The sequence below is a fragment of the Apteryx mantelli genome, chromosome 1 (genome assembly GCF_036417845.1).
Source record: "Apteryx mantelli isolate bAptMan1 chromosome 1, bAptMan1.hap1, whole genome shotgun sequence".
NCBI classification, from domain to species: domain Eukaryota; kingdom Metazoa; phylum Chordata; class Aves; order Apterygiformes; family Apterygidae; genus Apteryx; species Apteryx mantelli.
In genome coordinates, this window is record NC_089978.1 from 133,898,132 (window position 1) to 133,917,816 (window position 19,685).

The 19,685-nt window shown below is 43.1% G+C and overlaps 1 protein-coding gene across 1 annotated transcript in view; it reads right to left on the reverse strand.

Annotated features, from left to right (window-relative positions):
- The window catches only part of TBX15 (T-box transcription factor 15), a 105,024-nt gene extending 86,786 nt beyond the window's left edge, over positions 1–18,238 (reverse strand). Inside the window, exon 1 of the mRNA XM_013958069.1 lies at positions 18,037–18,238. Coding sequence (XP_013813523.1) covers positions 18,037–18,238 — 202 coding nt within the window. The remainder of the gene's footprint in view (positions 1–18,036) is intronic.
- Between the last annotated feature and the right edge of the window lie 1,447 nt (positions 18,239–19,685).

A 19,685-nucleotide genomic window follows, 5' to 3' on the forward strand; every position in this document is an offset into this window, starting at 1 on the left:
AATACTGGATCAGGCCTGTCCATTGTAGCATATTCCTTAGCATCCCACAGAGGGATGTTGTTGCTATTATTTTAACAGCAGATCTCTGCTCTTGTTGCTCTTTTAATGGCAGATTTTAAAGCTTCCGCTGACATTGGTAAAGACGCTGGGCTCGGTTGGGGAAACAGAGGTGGCGAGCAGATGGTGATACAAGGAGGAATGTGGTATCTATAAATATTCTGGTGAAATTCATATCCAGGGTTCCGCACCAGAGCCAACACACTGTACTAAACCCTTAATACGGGATTTAAATTGATCTTATGTGGTAAGTGGTTTCTTTATCTGGGTTTGCCTACCAGGGAGATTTTTACTCATAAGATCTAGCTGTTTACAGCAAACCAGTGAAAAAAATTATGAAATGTTAATTCTGGATTAATTGCCATTAGAAAAATGTTGACATTGACCAAATACGGGCAAACATTTCCTGCTGAATTGTCAGGACCTCGAAAACACCCCCATGGAAGGGGCAATGGCGAAGGCACAGAAACCTCCGGGAAAATGCTCCTGAACAGTCTGTCAGAAAAGGCATTAAGGTAACATTACAGTGTATCAGTTGAATGTGCAACAACTCATATCTCCTTCCAGAAAAATCAAGCAAGTGAAATGACATTCATAAAACCCAAAAGTATTTTAATAACACAGTTTAATATACTGGACTTTTTAAAACAAGAATTAAGCATTAAGCTTTACATTCGCATGGCACTCTATTTCAACAAATCTGAGTGTATTTTAGATTTGAGTGTATTTTAGATAGGATAATGGGTACACACACACACACACACACAGATTCATGTATCATTGGTTGAGAACTCAAATACTGACCGAAACAAAATGACCAGAATCAAAACAATTTGGCCAAAGACTGATTTAAGGTCAAACAGCAAGTAAGCAGCTGGACTTGGAGCCAAGCTCAGCTCGCTACTGCCCACACTCCTTTACCCTTGCATGAGGAAGGACAATGTCCTTTAAACGTACAATAATAATAACCTTTAAATGTAATATCCTTTAAAGTTGCAAAGAGAATCATCAAACCGTGTCATGGGCATCCATGTGAATTTGCAGAGACTAAAACAGTAGTTCTGACATTCTGTTTATGCCTTCAAGTGCTAATTGCTTTGCTAGTCATGATATACTGCATATTCTCAATTACTTCTTTACTTACCAAGTATTGCAGGGAAGGAGAGGAAATCTTGTCTTACAAAGAGCTAGATCAGCATTTCCCAGTATCCCTCCACAGGACAGGACAGGAACAAAAGGGCACAGAGCATCACTGGGTGCCTTTTTAAGAGCATGAGCTAAAGCATTACACAGTTGGTTTTGCTTCCTAAAGTTGTACTCAGGTCTAAAAGTTTAAGAAATGCTACTCTAAGTTATGTATCAAGCTATACAAATAGCGAAAGCTGTGTGGAATAGTGGAACATTAATTTTTCAGTGTCTTTTCATAAGCACATAAAATAACTGTGCCCTAAAGCATCTCCTTTGAACACTCAGGTATAAACTGTAGGGGAGAGACGGTCTGTCTGTGTATCAAACATTTCTTAGGGAAATTGGGCTCACGAGGTCATGCCATCAGCTGGTTGGTTTTCCCTTCCCCCTGTTATTCTGGACCCACTGATGCAAATTGACTCACCAGCCTGTTTCAACCAGCTTTGGCAGAGGGTTAGAGGTCTCCAAGGTATTAAATTTCTACAAACTGTGAAAAACAATGGCTAAACAAAAAGGGAGCATCCAGATTAGCTCCCCAGCCAAGAGAGACTTTAGGTACTTGTTGCATGCGCTTGTCCAGGCAGCATGCCCAGTTTGGGACCATACACAGAAAATGCTGCACTTTACCTAGCTCTAAGCAGAGGAGTTGGGAAGGAAATGGGGATGCTATGGGATTTTCAGGGTAAAGTATGTGGAGCTGGAAATTTTGATACAGCCATTGGGAAAGTCTCAAAAGAAACTAGCATTACTGCAATGAGGGCATCAAGACACAACGCAAGTCATTTATCCAGCTGCTTGCAAGAAGCTTGCTTCTTTTACCAAAATGCCCTTTAAAAGTCATCAAGAGATCAGGGACCAGAAGTAATGCAAAACTAGGCCTTTGGAGTGGAAAAATGCTTATATAACCTTCATAAAGTGCTGCTTTCCAGTTGTTCTTAATTTATACGTTAAAGTCTTAATATTAACATCTTGCCTGTGCTCAGCAAATGGCTCTCAATAAAATAGCTGCACTACTGTGCGAGAAGAGAGAGAAGAGGAAACAATGATTGCCTGTCTTCTCCCAAAATTTCCTGCAACCGAAGTCCAAAAACAGAGTGAAAGCAAAACATCTTACCCCACCTTTAGCTTTTATCTCAAATAGATACTCAGACAGAAAAATAATTTTTCGCCTAAAAATTTGGTCCCCTTTGATTAGCATTCTTCATGTTGGGCCTGGTACAGGTGTGTGCAACGGCTTTACCTAGACCTGCAGTGCAAGTTAAAAGCAACATACTATGGCTAGACTGCATTTTTAAATTAAGTTCATGCATGCCAGTGTCATACTTTAAATCTTGATAGCATTTTTGAAAGTATATAGAAAATACAACCACCCATTTTTAAATTTCAAATGTAAGTTAGGATTTTAGATTCAAGTCAATGTGCATACTTCATCTGATGTGTTTTCCAGCTCTCAGTGACTTCAGTGAAACTATTTTCCTAAATAAGGATATATGAGGGGTCACAATTTCATTTTGTTTAACCTTCTGACTTGTCCTGCCACCATAAAAGGTGACTTAATAAATATTGCAATTTCTGAACCAACTTATCTGAAGTTCCATCATCAGACTTGCTAAATATGTAAAGCAACATCATGCGCCAAAGGAGATAAAAAGAAAGTCCCACTGGCTTTCAGAGACAAGTAACAAAAGGGGTTGACAGTTTTACATCGAAAGGAAAATATAGAATGAAAATAAAGAATCTGAGTCCTCACCTCACAACTATAACAATTTCAAAACGTGATATTTTAACAGCTAGTTCTGGTTAAAACTATATACTTATAACATGAAAAATTACATTCCTCTCTGAAGGGTTGTACCTTACTAGAGTTACACTTCACATCTAGGATTTCCATAATTGAAGTATCAGAGAAATATCTTTTATGTCACATTCCCTGTTGTTCGCTTTGTGCCACTGGCAGAATCCTGCACAGTTTCCATTTCCCCTCCAATTAGGCACTGATCCTACAGACACATAAACATGAGCTCACCTTTCCTGCTGGGAGTGATCGCAATGGGAAACTTGCTGCAAGAAAGGACATGAACACATTTTGGCAGGATCAGGGCCTCGGATAGCAAGGAGCAACCTGGCTAACAAAAACCACCTTTGCTAACGTGAAGAGGGGAGCAGGAAAGTTCCCAGGAACAAAAATTAAAGCCTAATGTTCTTTTAAATACCAGCCAGAGCATTTAAAGAAAGTTCTGTCAGAAACCGGAAGACTTCAGAACTGGTCATTTTTTTTAAATTCAAGTTGAGTGTCCCTTTAAGGATTTATGGCATGACACAGCCCAGGGTTTGCTTAGTTTGGCTCTTGCTAGACTATTATTTTTTTTTGCTAAAAGATTCAGCCACTGAAAGTGAAGCTTTTTTGTCCTCGCAGCTGTTTGCCCCCATGTTACTGAACATTTTTCCTCCAGCTTTTACCCTTGCCTCGCTCCCTGGATGTAACGATGCAGGACTTTCTGCTGTTATGCTCGAGTTTAGCAGAGTGATAATCATAGGCAAACACTTGCAATCTGTCTTTCATTAAAAGGAGTTTTTGCACTTCTGTTTAAAAGGCGAAATTTTTTGAATTGCCCTTCTAGGAGAGGATTTCACCTCCACTTTTGCCTTGAGGGAAATGCTGGCTGCCACAAAACATGTCTATTAGATAAGTAGGAATGGTATTGTTAGATAAGTAGGAATGGTATCATCGTAGCGTGTCTCCGAGCAAAGACAGCAGAGAGCTCTATCGGCATCTCCCACCCTTAAAAAATATTACTTAAAAGTAGTCATGAGCATAAGATACTTGGCGCAAATTTAATTGCATGAGTAGAATAGATAAAATGATGTTTCCCCATTAAAAAGCAAGGCAATTCTTCGCTATCCTATACAAAAACAAGTGTTTAAATTCCGTAGTAAAACAAATGCCACTGCAGTAAGAAAATGAAAGTAGCTTTCATTATCAAATGCCTGAAACCTCTTGCAGAGCAGGATTCTCCTATTTCTAGCCATCAAACCTAATGCTAGCATCAAATACTTATTGCCATAACAGACTGTAAGTGCAAAATAGGAATAGAAAAGATTGGTGTTTCTAAAATGCTTAAAATATGTTAAGTGATTAAATTCAGAACTTCAGTGGGCCTAGAAAAGGCTTAGACTACAGTCTACAGAAAAAAAGCAAATTATATCCAAAATATTATTAGTAAACATATATATATACATACTATAAATCTCTTTTTGATGTATTTATACATGCACACAATGCAGCCACAGTATATAACAAGCAAAACAGTAACTGAACCAAAATCTTTGCTGATAGTCTTAGACATTCACTGCTTCTGAACTGATAAGAGCAGCAGGAATTTCTTCCCTGCAAAAATCACCAGTTCCTAAAGAAGAGAAATCCTAAAACAAAAAATAAAAAGGAGAAAGGGAACTATATCGACTAAAAATAAGAGATAATAGATATGTGCTGAAAGTCATAGACATTGTTAAGCTTTTGTTTCAATACAGTGATAGGATGGGCTGAACTTCTCAGTTACTTGCTGAATCTAGCCCCACATAGGTATCGATGGACTTCTGCAAAGCGAAACAAAAGAAATGACAAATTTAAAATAACTTAAAAAAACGCTCATGTCCTCATAAAAAAATAACCATTTTATCTGAGGGTAGCTGAAATTTAGTTTAAGAAAATGAAACTTTTACAGCTCCAATTTTTCAAGTGTGAGAGACTCAAACACTGACTGATTCCTGTGCATTCCTTACTAAATTGGGAGTGAACAATATCAATTGGTAATTCTGTTATTTTTAGTGAAATGGGGACATGAAGAGAAAGATTTGGCAGAACTCTACAAACTAAACCTTCTTTTTTCAGAATGCTTTCTGTAGCCACAAGTGAGAAATCACTGCTTTTTATTTGCATATTTATTTTTAAGATATACAGATTAAGGATTTTTTTTCCCAATATCCTCGACAGAGGAAGAGGAAATATGTCTCAGGAATTTCTGATTTTTTTTCACAAAATATTTCACTATAAAATGGAGATTTAGCCTGTGATAAGTCATGCACTGAAACAACATGAGAGGTCTGTTCTACTTCACAGAACTATACCTCCAGTATTTCTTCATCTAGTTTCCACTGTACTAAGATTTTGAGCTCCTACTCCAATACCATCAAGAGTCCTTTTGAATTTATTATTAAATGATGTCAGACTCAGACCACAAGTAAAATAAGGACAAAGTCTAGTTGAAGTACCTATTCTACTAATCATGGAGCTACCAGGGAAGAGTTAAGCACATTTGACCTGCTGTGCTCAAAGCAACAAATTCTGGCACACTAACTGAAGAGCACATCTTATTATGTACACGGGAAAAAATGCAGCCAACCACAGTGTAAACGGATGGTGTAAATGTTGTCTTATTAAAGGAAGGTGACTAACCAGCAACACCTTCAAAATATTATTCTTCATAGGCCTGTAATGTCCAGAAGCCCTCCATGTGGACTGACACTCCACTGTGCTGTTAAACATGAGCAGAACAAAAAATCGGGCTGTTCCAAAAAGTCAACAGTCTAAGTATGTGTAACGTCCCAAATGCTAAAACGAATCGTCTCTTCCTTGATAAAGTTAGATGAGCATCCTGATTTGCAGACAAAAAGCCATTACTCAGCTGAGTGAAAAAAATATTCCAGCTGTGAATCCAGAGTAAAATAAAAGGGAAGGGAAAAGCAGGAAAAAACCTAGCCATGAAACACTTGTATTTTTCAAGAAAGAAATACAAAATAGCTAGAATTCACTTCATTAGATGACCATAATAATAAGTTTTTTCTTCCTATCTATCTGTACAACTCACAGCACTATGTAAATGCTACAGTGAATAACAATTATTTGAAATGTAATAATTTATATTGCAATTTTGCAATGCCAAGCATTTCCATGAATACTCAGCAAGAGTCTGAATATTCATAAATAGAATGACCAAGAAATAATTCACGAATAAATACTTTCACTGAACTACAGATAACCATTATTACTATTCACAATGCTTCATTTAAATTAGGTAGGTCTACCCAGTCTATGTGAAAGAGTAACATTTCCAAGAAATTTTGCTACTATACAAAAGAGCTGCCAAGGAAAGACAAACAAACGAAAAAAAAACAGTATAAAAAATAAAAAATTTGTATAACAAATTTGGAGTAGAGGTAGGACTGAATTATCTACAGTAGTTGGTTATCACAAGTAAAGTTTATTTACTTCCTTAACAATAAGAAATTTGCTATGCCTAATTTAATTAACCATTAATTAAATTATTTAATTAATCAACCAGAAACAACAACGAACAGGATTTTAAACATTATTCTAAAAAATCCTACAGTGTTCACTGAAAGGGAGACAATTCCACCTAAATGATTCTTTCCAATTTTTCCTGAAATTCACAATTTTTTCACACCAAACCATGGAGAGCAAACCTTGTTTTTTTATGAAAGGTTCTGCTTGTTCGAGAGCTTTTCCCTTTTTTCTTCCCCCCCTGTCCCCCCTCCCCCCCCGGCCTAAGCTGTATCCAGTATAAGGTACTGAGTTGCTTTCCAGTGCCTACGTAAAGCATATTGGACCATAATTAATATATGCCATCTTTAGGAACCATGCCACTTGTCATCTGGAAAAAGAAAAACAAGAGGGCACCCAGATGGTGGGGGGAAAGTCTGAAAAAATGTTTCTAGTTCCTCTTCATGCCATGACTCGCCTGCTGGAGTCGGAAACAAAATCCTGCACCCCTCCGTCCCTTTTCTCCTTTGACCTCTTCTGCCTCAATCTTCTCTTTCCTTCCCAACAATTGTTCCCATTTCTGCTGTTTTCCTCCTCCCTGGCCTCACAGCACTTGCATGCTCTTTGGTTTATTCTCCCTGCGCAGCATCCCAGCCCGAGGAGGAGGCAGCACCCACAGACACCCAGTGACATCCCAGTCCAGCTGGTGTCTGCGAACCCAACTAGAGGCAGGGCATTTCCCGTGGCAAGCCGCAGAGGCAGCAGGTGGCCGCAACATTTTTTGTCCTCTTAGGGATTGAACTGATTTTTTGTTGTTGTTATTAAAGCCTATAAACATACTGGATTACTTGTTAGGGTGTCCTCTATGTATTCAGCTAAGCCTCTCTCCATTTTTTGAAATCAATTATTCCCAAATTGCAAATTATTCCAAGATAGATAAATGATGCTCAGCACCTTAACGTTACTCAAGCAATCAATACTGAAGCACTCTTAATAAACAGCCGCTCCACAACTGAATCTTTCATTCCAAGGTGCAGAAGGGGAGATTTTCTTGAAGTTCTATTATATAACTGCATTTTCACAAAAGCTATTAATTATTGCCCCTTTCTGTAACAGCACAGTACTAGCAATCTCCACAGCCGCCCTCCCTTCTCCCAGCCCAAGAGCAACTTCCTGAGTTATGGCGCAAACAGAATTGCTATGTACAGAATAATCTAAGCAGTCTCTGAAAGGGCAATGCAAGCTTTCTGCCACTCAGCCAGCGTTACAGGGACCTGCATAACCTAACTGTGACGTTGCAGTCTTATGTGGGTAACACTCTGAAGCACTGAAGTGAATAACGTGACTAGCTTGCTGCTAGGCAGATGGAGACTTTAACAGAGCTGTTTGATGGTAGATGAAGACTTTTTTTCTATTTGCTCCAAGGAGCCTGGCACAGGAAACCCCAAATCCTACAGTAATAAATCTTCTATTTATCTTTTAAATTCTAGAGCGAAATAAAAACCATTAGGCATCCACAGCCATGTGCTGTATCCTTTATTTTCAGAGCTTTCTACACCCCTCCAGCATAAAAAGATGAAGTTGTCTGAAGTTAAAAAAAAAAACTTCTCAGTTTAAAAATAACAGCCTTGCTGCCTTGTATGGAGCACTATTGTATTGAACTGCACAGTAAAAAGCCAGAAATGCTTAGAAACTGCAAAGATGGGCATATTCCAGAAACCTTTATCTGATCTAACCTTTCAGTTTTCATGCCATCAGACTTCTGCATGGACACTGAGGACCAGAGGAAAACACGATCCTTCCACAGTATAAAAGTGATCACCTAGGCATTAACCTCACTGTTACAATTATTTTATTCAACCAGACTAACCCAGCACACCAAGAAGAGATTCCCATATGTAAGTCAGAAATGTTCCAGTCCTGACGATTGTGCTGATGGAGAGGATGCTTTCTGGCTGTGAAGGTCTGCTTGTGACATCTCAGAGCATAAACACAACTCAGGCAAGAGGTCAAGATCTCCATGGGAATTACACCTTCTCAATGCCACTGAAAATAAGGTCACCTCTTGAAAATCAGCCCCATAAAGTCCTTTGAAATGTAGATGCTCAGCATCCTGCAGAATCAGGCCCTAGGTCAGCAGTTGCCTAATGAATATGCTTCCACACAGTCTTTGCTTTATTTTATCTTATAATGTGATAGGACACTTCCAATGTAGTTGTTTTTAATTTGTCGGATACCTGATAAATAAAAGAACAAACACAGGGACAATTCACATATTTGCCAGAGGAAGTGTCACCAAAAAATTTAGGGTTGTCCATCCCAATTAATGCATGGCATTTTATTTCGAGTTAAGGCAGCAGAAGAAGCCAGTGCAATTTCTGGGCTGAAGCCTGCTTTTAAGGAAGCCAAAGGGAGCACTTCTGTCAAGGGATGAGAGGGTACAAGTGACCGAACAGCTCTCTTCCTACTGTTTTATCACCCTGATAAGCAGGACAGCTTAAAGAAAATAAAAATGCATTTGCATTTTATCAGTGCAAAGTGCAGCTAAGTGCAGAGATGACAGAGGGATGGTAGGGCAGCACTGGGATGATTTCTTAGTCAAACTAAGTGATGCCTATAAAAGCAATGACAATAACAAAGATGAACAGTTAATAACTGACCTTTCATCAGGATCCTCTGTGTGGCATCGAGGACAATCAAGTGAGGCAAGGAGGTGGAAAAAAAATCTATTTGCAAATCTTTCTATCTGTTCTCAATGTACCTTCTTTCTCAGCAGATTCAAACATACAGAACTGATCTGCAGGCACCTCAGGGATAAAACAGCAATGATCTGTTCTTGAAGACTCCCAACCTATTTTTGCTATGCACTATATCTCTGTAAAGTTGATGGCATGTTGTCCTTAGAGTTATTTTCTCTCCCTATGTATCCACACAGTCTGTCAGCACTTTTGATATCTTAATAAGGGGTGTTGCTATTAAACTGATGTGGCTTCTTAAGGAATCTGTGATACACAGCTCCTCACTCTCAGTAAAAGCAAAGGGACTCTCTCTGTCTTCAGTTTTCCCCTTAATTCTGGGGTATATTTCTGATCAGGCAGTTCCCTATTTCCTGAAGCTCCTAAAAGCAGAGGCTTGGTTTTGTTAATTCATTGGTCATGGGAAAAAATGTTAATGCTAGCCAAGAGTGCATCTAGTCACCGAGGGAAGTCAAAGAACTGTAAGTCATTCATAATTATTCTGTGTGCCCTCGCCCAGTGATTTTCAAACAATTTTTACTGTGGCTGCGTTCATATAAATGTGCCGACTATTAGTTTGATTTGTGTCAGTTCTTAACCAGTTGGTTAAGTACTCTTTAGAACCTGTAAATCGGTTCTTTTAAAGGTGGTTGGCAATAATTTCTTCCCAAGCTTCTTTCCAAGAGCTACATGTGTGGACATTGCTGAAAATGTCTGTTTAACAATACTGGAAGATTTCCTATACTTCCTTCATAAAAGCAGAAGCCTTAAGAAGAATGAGCAGGTGCAGATACGGTGCAGTGAAACTGTCCACTATGACAGGAACTGAACTCTGTCTTGCAAGAATTTAGCTGAACCTTTTTTTCTTTTAATACTGAAGCCATGAAAAAATGGGGATTTGGAGAAATGTAAACTTATTTGTGAAATCATGTAGAATCTGGCAAATAGCTTTGGTAGAAGAAGAAAAATTGGGGAGCATTTCTGAATGTCCACATGCTTGATTTCATTGTTATCTGTATCAAAATGCTTTTATTAATTGCAAATTTGTTTTGAATCTATTTTCAAATTATTTTAAAATAAGTGTAAAAAAAGGAGGTGGGTGGGAATCCATTTTAAATTAGTTACACAGTCAAAATAACTATATCAAGGTTGACCAGAAATTAAATTTTCCTATTTCTCCATAAAGCAGAAACAAACAAACAAACAAACAAACAGCTTTGGTTCAACCAAACCTGAACCCCTCCTCACTCTTCACTTTTTTTCAGACCAGTCCCAAAAATCCTTTATTGCCTCAACCCTAGGCAGGAGATCCTTCTCTGAATTCCTCTGCTGCTGTTAATTATTATGTGCTGGCCTAAGACATTTCCTAGGTCCAGCCCTCCTTCTAGCAGTTGTAAGTTTGCATTTGCAAATATACAACAAACATTAGACAACTTATTGTCACGGGGGGGTTGACTCGGATGGTCCTTTCACCATCTTCACAATACTGTCAGATCAATAGCTCAGCTTAGCAAATGGCCTATGGAAATATTATTGCAACAAGTGTTTTTGTCAGTCCTTGGATTGATTTACTGATTCATTGTTCTCTGATCTTGCAGAGCGCTCCGTTAAAAGATGCCACTGGCATGAACAGTGTTGCTAGAACTCTAACTGGCACTATGTTTCCTGTCAGAGTTTTAAAGTTTCTTAATTGGCTTTCAAAGTGATTTCAATTTAATTTTATCATAACATGACTTTCTCTAGCCATTCTCACCAAAGCATGCTACAGACCTTACCACGAGGAAGACAAAGGCATTGCATTTTGAAAATCAGTCAGAAAGGCTGGAATCATAAAATATATTCACCCACACTGGAACAGCAAAGAGCTACTACAAATCCAATCTTTTCACTGAAAAAAAAGTCTCAGTGTTGTTGCACAGTACTCCCTATCTGTGGAAACCCTAGTGCAAATAAGAATTCAGAAATGCCAACATTTCTCCTGCCCTGCAATGCAGAGCTGCTCTGGGCAGGGTACGGCTCTGGAGCGCTAAAAAGTCCACAGCTGCCTGGGTTTCCATGTACACCGGGGTATCCATTGCTGCACTTCCTAATGGAGCTGCACTGGTCCCAGATTGACAGATGCTAATCATTTGTTTGCATATCCACTGAGCTTTCACTGTCAGGACTTCAACATACCTTACCAGCCCATTACTCCAAAGTAAAGGTGTTGTTAAATGAGATGTCAGAACACTCATAGCTAGCACAAAATCATAAAATGTCATCAACAGGCACTAGCAGGCTTAGTCTCTCTGGGAAACTGTTTTGATCTCTGAAACTTGGTCAGTTTTAGAAAACTTAAGCCTCTCTCATTGAACTTGATTTTGTATCACCATTGTAAACTACAGATCTCAGTAGGTACACTTAGGCTGATTTAAATTGCACTTGAACAGATTTTATTTAAAACATAAACCAGTATAAACGCCATATGAGCTCGTCTCAACCTACTTAGGAATTTTCCCAGTGTCCTCAGACTGAGTTTAGTGCACTTTTTAACCTACCGTAAGCTTATTAATGTAGACCAGAATGCAGAAAGAAATTAAAACAAAACAAAACAAAACAAAACAAAACAAAACCACACTTTGACCCTTGAAGATGTAAGACTTGCAAGCACTGATTCTTACAAGAAGTTGACTGCTTAAAATGGGAACCCTGGTCTGTGTGACTATAGGTGGCTTGAGTGATCCTGACTGCATTGTAAAACAACGCAAATGATCTTTCCTGAATGTAGCACTCTTGGAAGACCTCTTTCAACTTTTCCATCTGAAAAAAGCATCAGTTTTCCTTAAAGACAGATATAGATAAAGCAGGACACTTCTGCCTGAGGAGACACTAGCTGGGCTGATATTTGATATAAGCGCTCAGTCCCCAGTGAGAGGAGGGAGAAGTGATTGATGGTTTGTAAGGAATTACTTGACTTTTGCTTGTAACAGAAGCTTTTTGGATTCTCTCAAAGTTCTTGTCAAAGACAAGAAATGTTTTTTGAAATTGCAGTTCTCCCCTTCCCTGCAGATGGAATAAACTCATATAAAAAATGCTATAGGTTTAAAATAAATATAAAAGAAAGGAAGACATTGTTTGACAAGCTGTCTTTTTTTTTTAAACTCTGCTATTTTGTAAGATTTGTCTCTATTACTCCATTACCTGCCGTCTTCATACAGTGTGAGTAATTCGCCTCTCTGCAGGAAGAGTTTAACAAACCTAACAGCAGGAGTTCACCCATTCAATAAGACACATATTACCATAGAGACAAATCCTTCTCACTCTCTGTCTCCTCAGACTCCAAGGTCAAAGTTGTATGAACTTGACCAACACAAACCCTTTCTGAACCCCCACACGGCTCTTCCCACTCTCATCTAGACAGCTCCATATGCCTCCTGCAACTGTGTCACCTGGTGAGGGCAAGAGCATTAACTCTGTGGCCGAAATACAGGAGGAGCATAGGCATTATGTGGGTCAGATTTTCATTTTCCCTTCCATCAAATATGCCAGGGAGCAATGGATCTGAGCCCTCTCTCCCCCAGTATCCCCTCCTTAGGAGGGAAACCGATGATCCAACAGGTGGGATGAATTCATGCAGTCCCAGACACACACACATTTATTAGAAAGACATTGCATAAATAAATTCCAGTCTCAAGCTCTTCTGCCAAAAAACAAGCTAATGTTCTCTGTCTTACACATCATTGTTACAGAACGTATCTCCTCAGTGAGTCTCAAAGACCATACAAAGGATGGTGTCTATCAATTCACTCTACCTCAGAAAACTGGAGCACAGAAAACGGATGACAAAAAGTCCTCTGCCAGTTCCTGAAATCCTAGTTCCATGCACTGAGCACTCAGACAAAAGCTTAATTGAGAAACTACATCTGGAACCAAATTAAGTCCTTCTCTATTCATGGCTAATAGGCATTAGTCAAAAATGGGAATTCATGAATATGAACATTCATAGGGTATGAAAAAAAAAATCGTGTTATTATCATTTGCATTTCCTCTGCCCTGAAAATTCTAGTTTGCCTTTTCCAAGGTTTGATACCACTACATTGTTCATGCACCTCCACCGAACAGATTTATATGGAATATATGGTCTGTTCATGGCTTTTCAATAAAATGAGATGGCACGTGGCAGTCTATTTTCATCGTTGCCGCAATTGCACTTCCTCGAACTTTTGTTACCCACCTCCTTCTTAGGGATTCATCTCTGCCGAGATGACATCCAGTCCAAAACCTCTGGACACTTTTAGCCAGCTGCCATTTCTTGCTGTTGTTTTTGTTGCAGATAGTCTTGGCTTGCCCACAGTATGTTTGAGAACTAGGTACTCCATACGGGAGTGTAGGCAACATTAAGATGGCTATTCCATGAAACCTCCGAGGTTAGATAGAAGAACTTTATACTGTAGCAAAACGGATAGGGGTTTTACTCTTGCCAGCAATGTAAAGTTTTGTCAAGGTATCAAATCTTAACACGAGGCTAGTCTTACAGATAAGTAGCTGTAATAAACACATTGTAGGTCCTAAAATATATGCCGTGTTGTTTTCTCTCACTGCAAAGCCTCACAGTAGTTCATTAACATAGCTTTACACAATGTACGGTACGAAAACTATTTTGTAATGCAGTCTCTTTACAGACAGACCAAAATAAAACTCTCGAAAATATTTTCTGAAGGTGATTTGTGCATTTTCAGTATATGCCATAAGAAATAGCCACGGGATGCATGATACAAAGACGGTGCTGGCAAAATTCGTTTATGGAGCTCCTAATCACTACATTGTTTCTCTCTTTGTGAGGAACACGGCCATCCTAAACACAAGAAATTGTATTTTCTAGCCATACCATTTTGTTCTCCCTCTGAAGCGCTTGGGTGTAGCCGACCCGGCTACCTAAGAGAGACACTGTGTTTCAAAGGAGGGGACAAGTCCCCCCAGAACGTCCCTGACAAACTTGCGCCGAACCAACGAGCGCACTCAGCTCCTCCTCGGCCTGCCGGCTGTGCTGCCCCGCTGGGGTGGCACAGGCAAGAACTAGTGAAAGTCACCACGATAGACGATAGTAAATAGTACATACATCGAGGAAGGCAATGCCTGGCCACCCTGTGACCTTTCCGCTGCTTGGGTTTAAACTATAAATACCCAGAAGACATCCGAGCCCATTGTTTTGCTGCCCTCTGAGAAAATCAAACCTGTTAAGAGGAGGCGCTCCGGCCGCCGGGTTCACGCGTGGCCCCGCTCCCCTCCGCGGCGGCGGCACCGGCACCGGCCGTGTCTCCGCGGGGCCGCGCCGGAGCCGCCGCCCGCGCCACGCCGCCGCCGGTGCCCATGCAGGGCCGCGGCGGGCGCGCCGCGAGCGTGCGCGGGGTCGGGGAAGGGGGGGACGGGGGAGCCGCTCTGATCGCGAATTGCTTTTCATAACTTGGTGATTAAAACCCACATGTGATTAAAATCCAGCTCTACCCGCCTTTTAAACGAGTCTCGTAAAACAGCACATTAACTCCGGCGACAAAATTCATTGCAGAGGCATAAATAACTTGGAGATACTGGAGATATTTTTGCAAACCTAAATTTACCCACTCGCGTCTCTCATCCTCTCCCTCCCCAGCACACAACTCCCAGCGTTACCCCTCGCCTCTCCCAGGAAGCTGCACCCTCTCGGGCACTCGGAGGCACTGCAAACCTGGCTAGCCAAGGATTTGGGCACGGCTCGGAAATCGCAAATGCGAGGTGATGGATTTCGTCAAAACGGAGAAACGTGCATGCGAGGAGCGCTGAGTCTGCACCTTTCGTACACAGCCAGTACAAAGCCGTAGCAAACGCTTCCAAAGGGGGTGAAAAGTGCAGACATCGGCATTATTTTTCATGAAACGGCGAAGCCAAAACCCCGGGGTGTCAAGCAGGGCTGAGGAGCAGACAGCCGCCTACGCGGCCTTCCTCCTCCGCGGGCCGGGCGCCGCTCGCCGCTCGCCTCGGCGACAAAGGGAAAAGCCCGCGCTAGACGGGGCGAACGGGTCGGAGCCGCGCCGTGGCGAAACCTAATAGCCCCTTGCGCAGAAAAGAGCTGGAAAAAGGAGCACAAGTTCTCGCTACTCCTTCCCCGCATTTGGTGCCTAAGGCGAATGACCCTCGCGAGCTCAAATTTACTGTTTTATTTGAATAATTCGGTAAATTGGGCTAGCCCGATTTGCACTGTCATATGCCAGACTAGTAGATATTTTTCCATTCCTCACTATGATATTTGGAGCCTCTCCGTAGTCACACCCGTACCAATAATATCGGCAGCAAAAGAACAGCCCCGCATTATTTCCTATGCTAATCGGGAGCAGCGATTTTGAGTTTTGAACATTTAGCATATTGTAAAAGCTCTCTTTTTTATTTTTGGTATATCACTAAAGATTTGGAGAGTTTTAAATACTTTAGGTGTAAAGTTTGTTCTTAATGGGGTCTTGTAAAGATGGCATTTGGTGGCCATTATATAGCTGCTAATCAATTTTCACCCAGCAGCAAAGGTATACTGTGGCGGATTTAGGTTTAATGAAGTGACTGTGCAATACACTCGCGGACTTTATTTAAAGTCTATCAACGTCCTAAAAATGATTTCTCAAACTGTTCTTGATTTCCTTTACTTTATGAAAAACATCACATTTGCTTTCTAAGGTTTCTGGCACTAGCAGCCGTTCTCTCCCACTTTCTAGCCTGGTGCATGAAGGCTTTTTCCAATTCTTTATTTCGAATTCATGGAAAAATATGCGAAATAACTTCTAGATCAACGAAAAACATATCCTGTAGTAGCTGAAAATTAATGCCAAAGGGTTCTAAAAGGGAAAACTAATTCTCATAACTGCTGTTATTGGAAAGCGATTTTTTGTCGTTTCGGTCACGCATTTATTATTTTGTACGGGGAACACTCTGAGACCGTGAGCTACTTTTTGGTGGCTGTTATTTTGATAGCGTCTTTCCTCTCTCCTTAATGCTTGTCGCCCCACTAAGAGCTCCAGGAAGAAGATTTTACCTGCGTCTCCTTAGGATCCGCATCGGGAGGAGCTGCTGTTGTTACAAGCAAATTGAAATGCGGTTCCTTGAGAGCAGAGCGGGGCGAGAAGGTCTCCGGAGTTCCCGGTCTTTAGCTCCTTTCAAAAACACTTAACAGATTTTTTACAACAGATTTTTTTTTTTTTACAGCTCGATCTCTAATTCTTTCTCTGATTTTAGTGCTGGGTTTTGGACAGCTGGCCCTTACCGATATCTGGGGGAATCTCTCACATACACACACACACACACAAAATGTTTTATTCCCCAAGTTCATCGGGAGGAATGGAGCAAGTGGAGTAAATTGCTGCCATTTCTCTCGCGGGGTCCCGAAGAGAAATCGCTTGACATTTTCCCCCACCCAATATTTAAAAGAAAAATGAAGGGAAATTTCCCTGAAATTTCCTTTCTCTGATCATTACACTTGTTTGCGCAGGGCCACTGGCTCGGTCCCATTTCAAGGCGCTGGGGAGGGGGGAGAGGAGATGGCGAGGCCCGCGGGCGCTGCGCTACGCGGCGCTGCGCTGCGCGGGGCGGGACGCAGCGCGCTTCCCTCCACGCCGCTCTCGCTTCGTTCCTCGGAGCCCGCGCAGGTTCGCGGCTGCTTCTGAGGGGCCCTCGTTTTAGGGACAAATAATTTGTCTCGGGGGGCAAATAATTACTCCAAGCCACCAGTTCTCTTTTAAATAAAAAAACCGAGGCCGGTCTCGTGCTCTCTCTCCCCAGATACCTACGGGCCGCGGCACTGACGCTGCTCTTAATTCCCCCGGTCCCTGGGGGCGCCAGGCTCGGTACCGCGGGCGGGACCCTTTGGACCCTCCTGTCGCCCGCTGCCCGTTTCCCTCGTCTGAGAGCCTTTTCCCTGCCAGGAAGAGCGAGGGCAAGGCCAGTGCCAGCCCGCTGTCCCTGAGCGCAGGGAAGACGTCGCTCCCGGCCGCGCTCCCGCGGGCGCTGAGCGGAGCGGCCCCAGCGCAGAGCCCCGCGGACCCGATCCGACCGCGGCCCGGCCCGGGCGGGCGGAAACAGGTCCCGGAGCCCCGGCCCCGAGCCCCGGCGCTCCCCGGGCCGGGCGCGCAGGACCGCGGGGTGCGCGGGTGCCGCGGGGCCCGGCCGGACCGCGGAGCCGGAGCCGGAGCCGCTCGCCTCGCCCCGCTGTCGCTTTGGGCTGGGGCTGCGCGTCGGGACGGCGTCGATTCGGGGAGCCCGCCTCTTCCTCCACCAAAATCTCTGGTTAGGACAGCACGGTTTCCACGGGGCAGACTTGGGGCGGGGGGACCGTTAGGAGAGCCGTACAAAAGAGGAGACATCTCTCTCGCAGTGGTGTGAGTGTTGTGCCCCCCTCCTTTGCCCCCGACGCACCCTTGCAATGGTCGGGACGCTCCGGGGCAGGGCAGAGTAAGGCGAAACGCGTGTCCCGAGACACCCAGGAAGTACCAGCGCGAACGGCAGACACGGAGAGAGGGAGGAGAAAGGGAGAAGGGGGGGGGGGGCACGCCGTTCCCTCCCGGGAGGTCATGTAGTTAGGAGGGAAAAAGTTCGGAGTGCGTGGGAGAAAGGTCCCTGTAAACCGAAAAAAAAAATCAAAAAAAAATCTCTGCAGAATTTCCCCCACCCAAATGCCGGATGTTTTCCTGGACGCGCAGCCCCCGGCCGGGCCAGCAGCGAGCTAAAGGCAGGGAAAGGGGTTGGGGGGCTCGGTGTAAAGAAGGGAGTTGCACTAACCGGGGTTGAGGTCCAGGCACTGTGTCGGGTCTTCATTGTCCCCTAGCTGGCCATTGGGGCTGAGGCTTTCCATGGACAAATCCAGCCCCTTGTCCTCCCAGTCTCGCAGTTTCCTCTTTTTATTTGTCCCAATCAAGGCTTCTACTGAGAAAGCGTGCGCTCGGGAGCTGAGGGCCACCGCCGATCTTCGCCTATCACTCATCTTATCCCCTAGCCCAGACCCTTGGGCAGATGAGCAACCAGTGGCTGGGAGCGCAGAGCTCGGGGACCAGAGACAGAGCCTCTCTTCTCTTTCTCCCCCCAACCCTCCCCAACTGCACCCCCAGAAGAATCAGCCCTCAGTCTCCTGAAGGAACTACATGAGGTTGCAGATATTCCGTAGGCAGAGCCGGGAGGGTGTGCACAGCCCAGGTCCCCAGCACTTGCTCAGAGGGGCTGCAGGCTGGATTTCATCTTTTTTTTTTTTTCTTCTCCCCTTTCCTTCTGTCTCTCTCTGATTGATCCAAACTTCTGGGATTTTTTTTTTCTCCAGGAGTTAGGCAGGCTGCGTGCGCCTGTCAAGAAAAAAAAATAATGAAAAAAAAATGTCCCCGGCCAATAGGAGGGAGAGATCGGGAGAGACCCAAAAGCTGCAACCCAATGGGGAGGGGAGGGAGACTCGGGCTTCGGGGCTAAGAATTTTGGCCATCTGAGTCCTGGGACACCGGATGGGAGAATTAACTGTTTGAAGAGCGGGGAGCCATTAGAAAACACATAGCTCTAAATGCAGAGAGGTAACAACTCCGACACTTCTCTCCTCCGCACCCAGATTGCCTAGGGACTCCTGGTAACTAAGTCCCCTCCCAAAAGTATTAGAAAAAAGGGCTTTAAAACCGGGGGGTACAGGATGAGGGGGTGTTTGGAAAACGTCATTCGTGTCATGTATTACTTGTGTTTGCCGGTGGAATCGGTGTTTGGCCCTGTAATAGTACCGTCTCGGTGTGTTTTGAAGTTTCCTTTCAAAACGATGCGTGTCTGAAGCGGCGTGTCCGGCCAGGCGACGTGGTCACGAAGCCGGTGCCGGAGCGGGGCGCGCTGCAGCGGGGGCAGAGGGATTCAGACATCCTCTGGCACCGGGAATGCTTTGTCTTTGGAAAGGGGGATTTTTTTTTTTTTTTTTTTTTTTTTACCGTTCCTTTTTGCCACTGTAGCTATACAGAGAGAACAATCCACTAGGTACAGATTCCGGCCAGTTGTCTGGATGGTATTCAGCATTTCGTTTCTGCTCGTCTCTTCACTCCGCCTTTCAGGCTGAGGTGGGATCGTAGCTGCTCACACACTCCTAGGTCGTGCGTGGCACAGGGGGCGCGTAGCGAAAAGAAGCAAGGGCTACATTTGCAGCGATTAAGCACCGTGTGTTTTCACTAGCTGTTCGGACCACGGAAAAAAATATGTGAAGTCAAAAGAAACACTGCCTAGGGAAAATATAACAAGTCGCCGGGAGTTAATTCGATCCCCGAGATCGAATGAAGGTTCAAAATAAATAATAAATAACTAAATAATAGAGGATGGAGTGAATGTGACTCAAGCCAAGACGAAAAAATGAGCGAGAAGACACGTCAAATTTCGGAATAGGTTATTTCTGGCTGTTGGTTCTCACAGACTCCCTA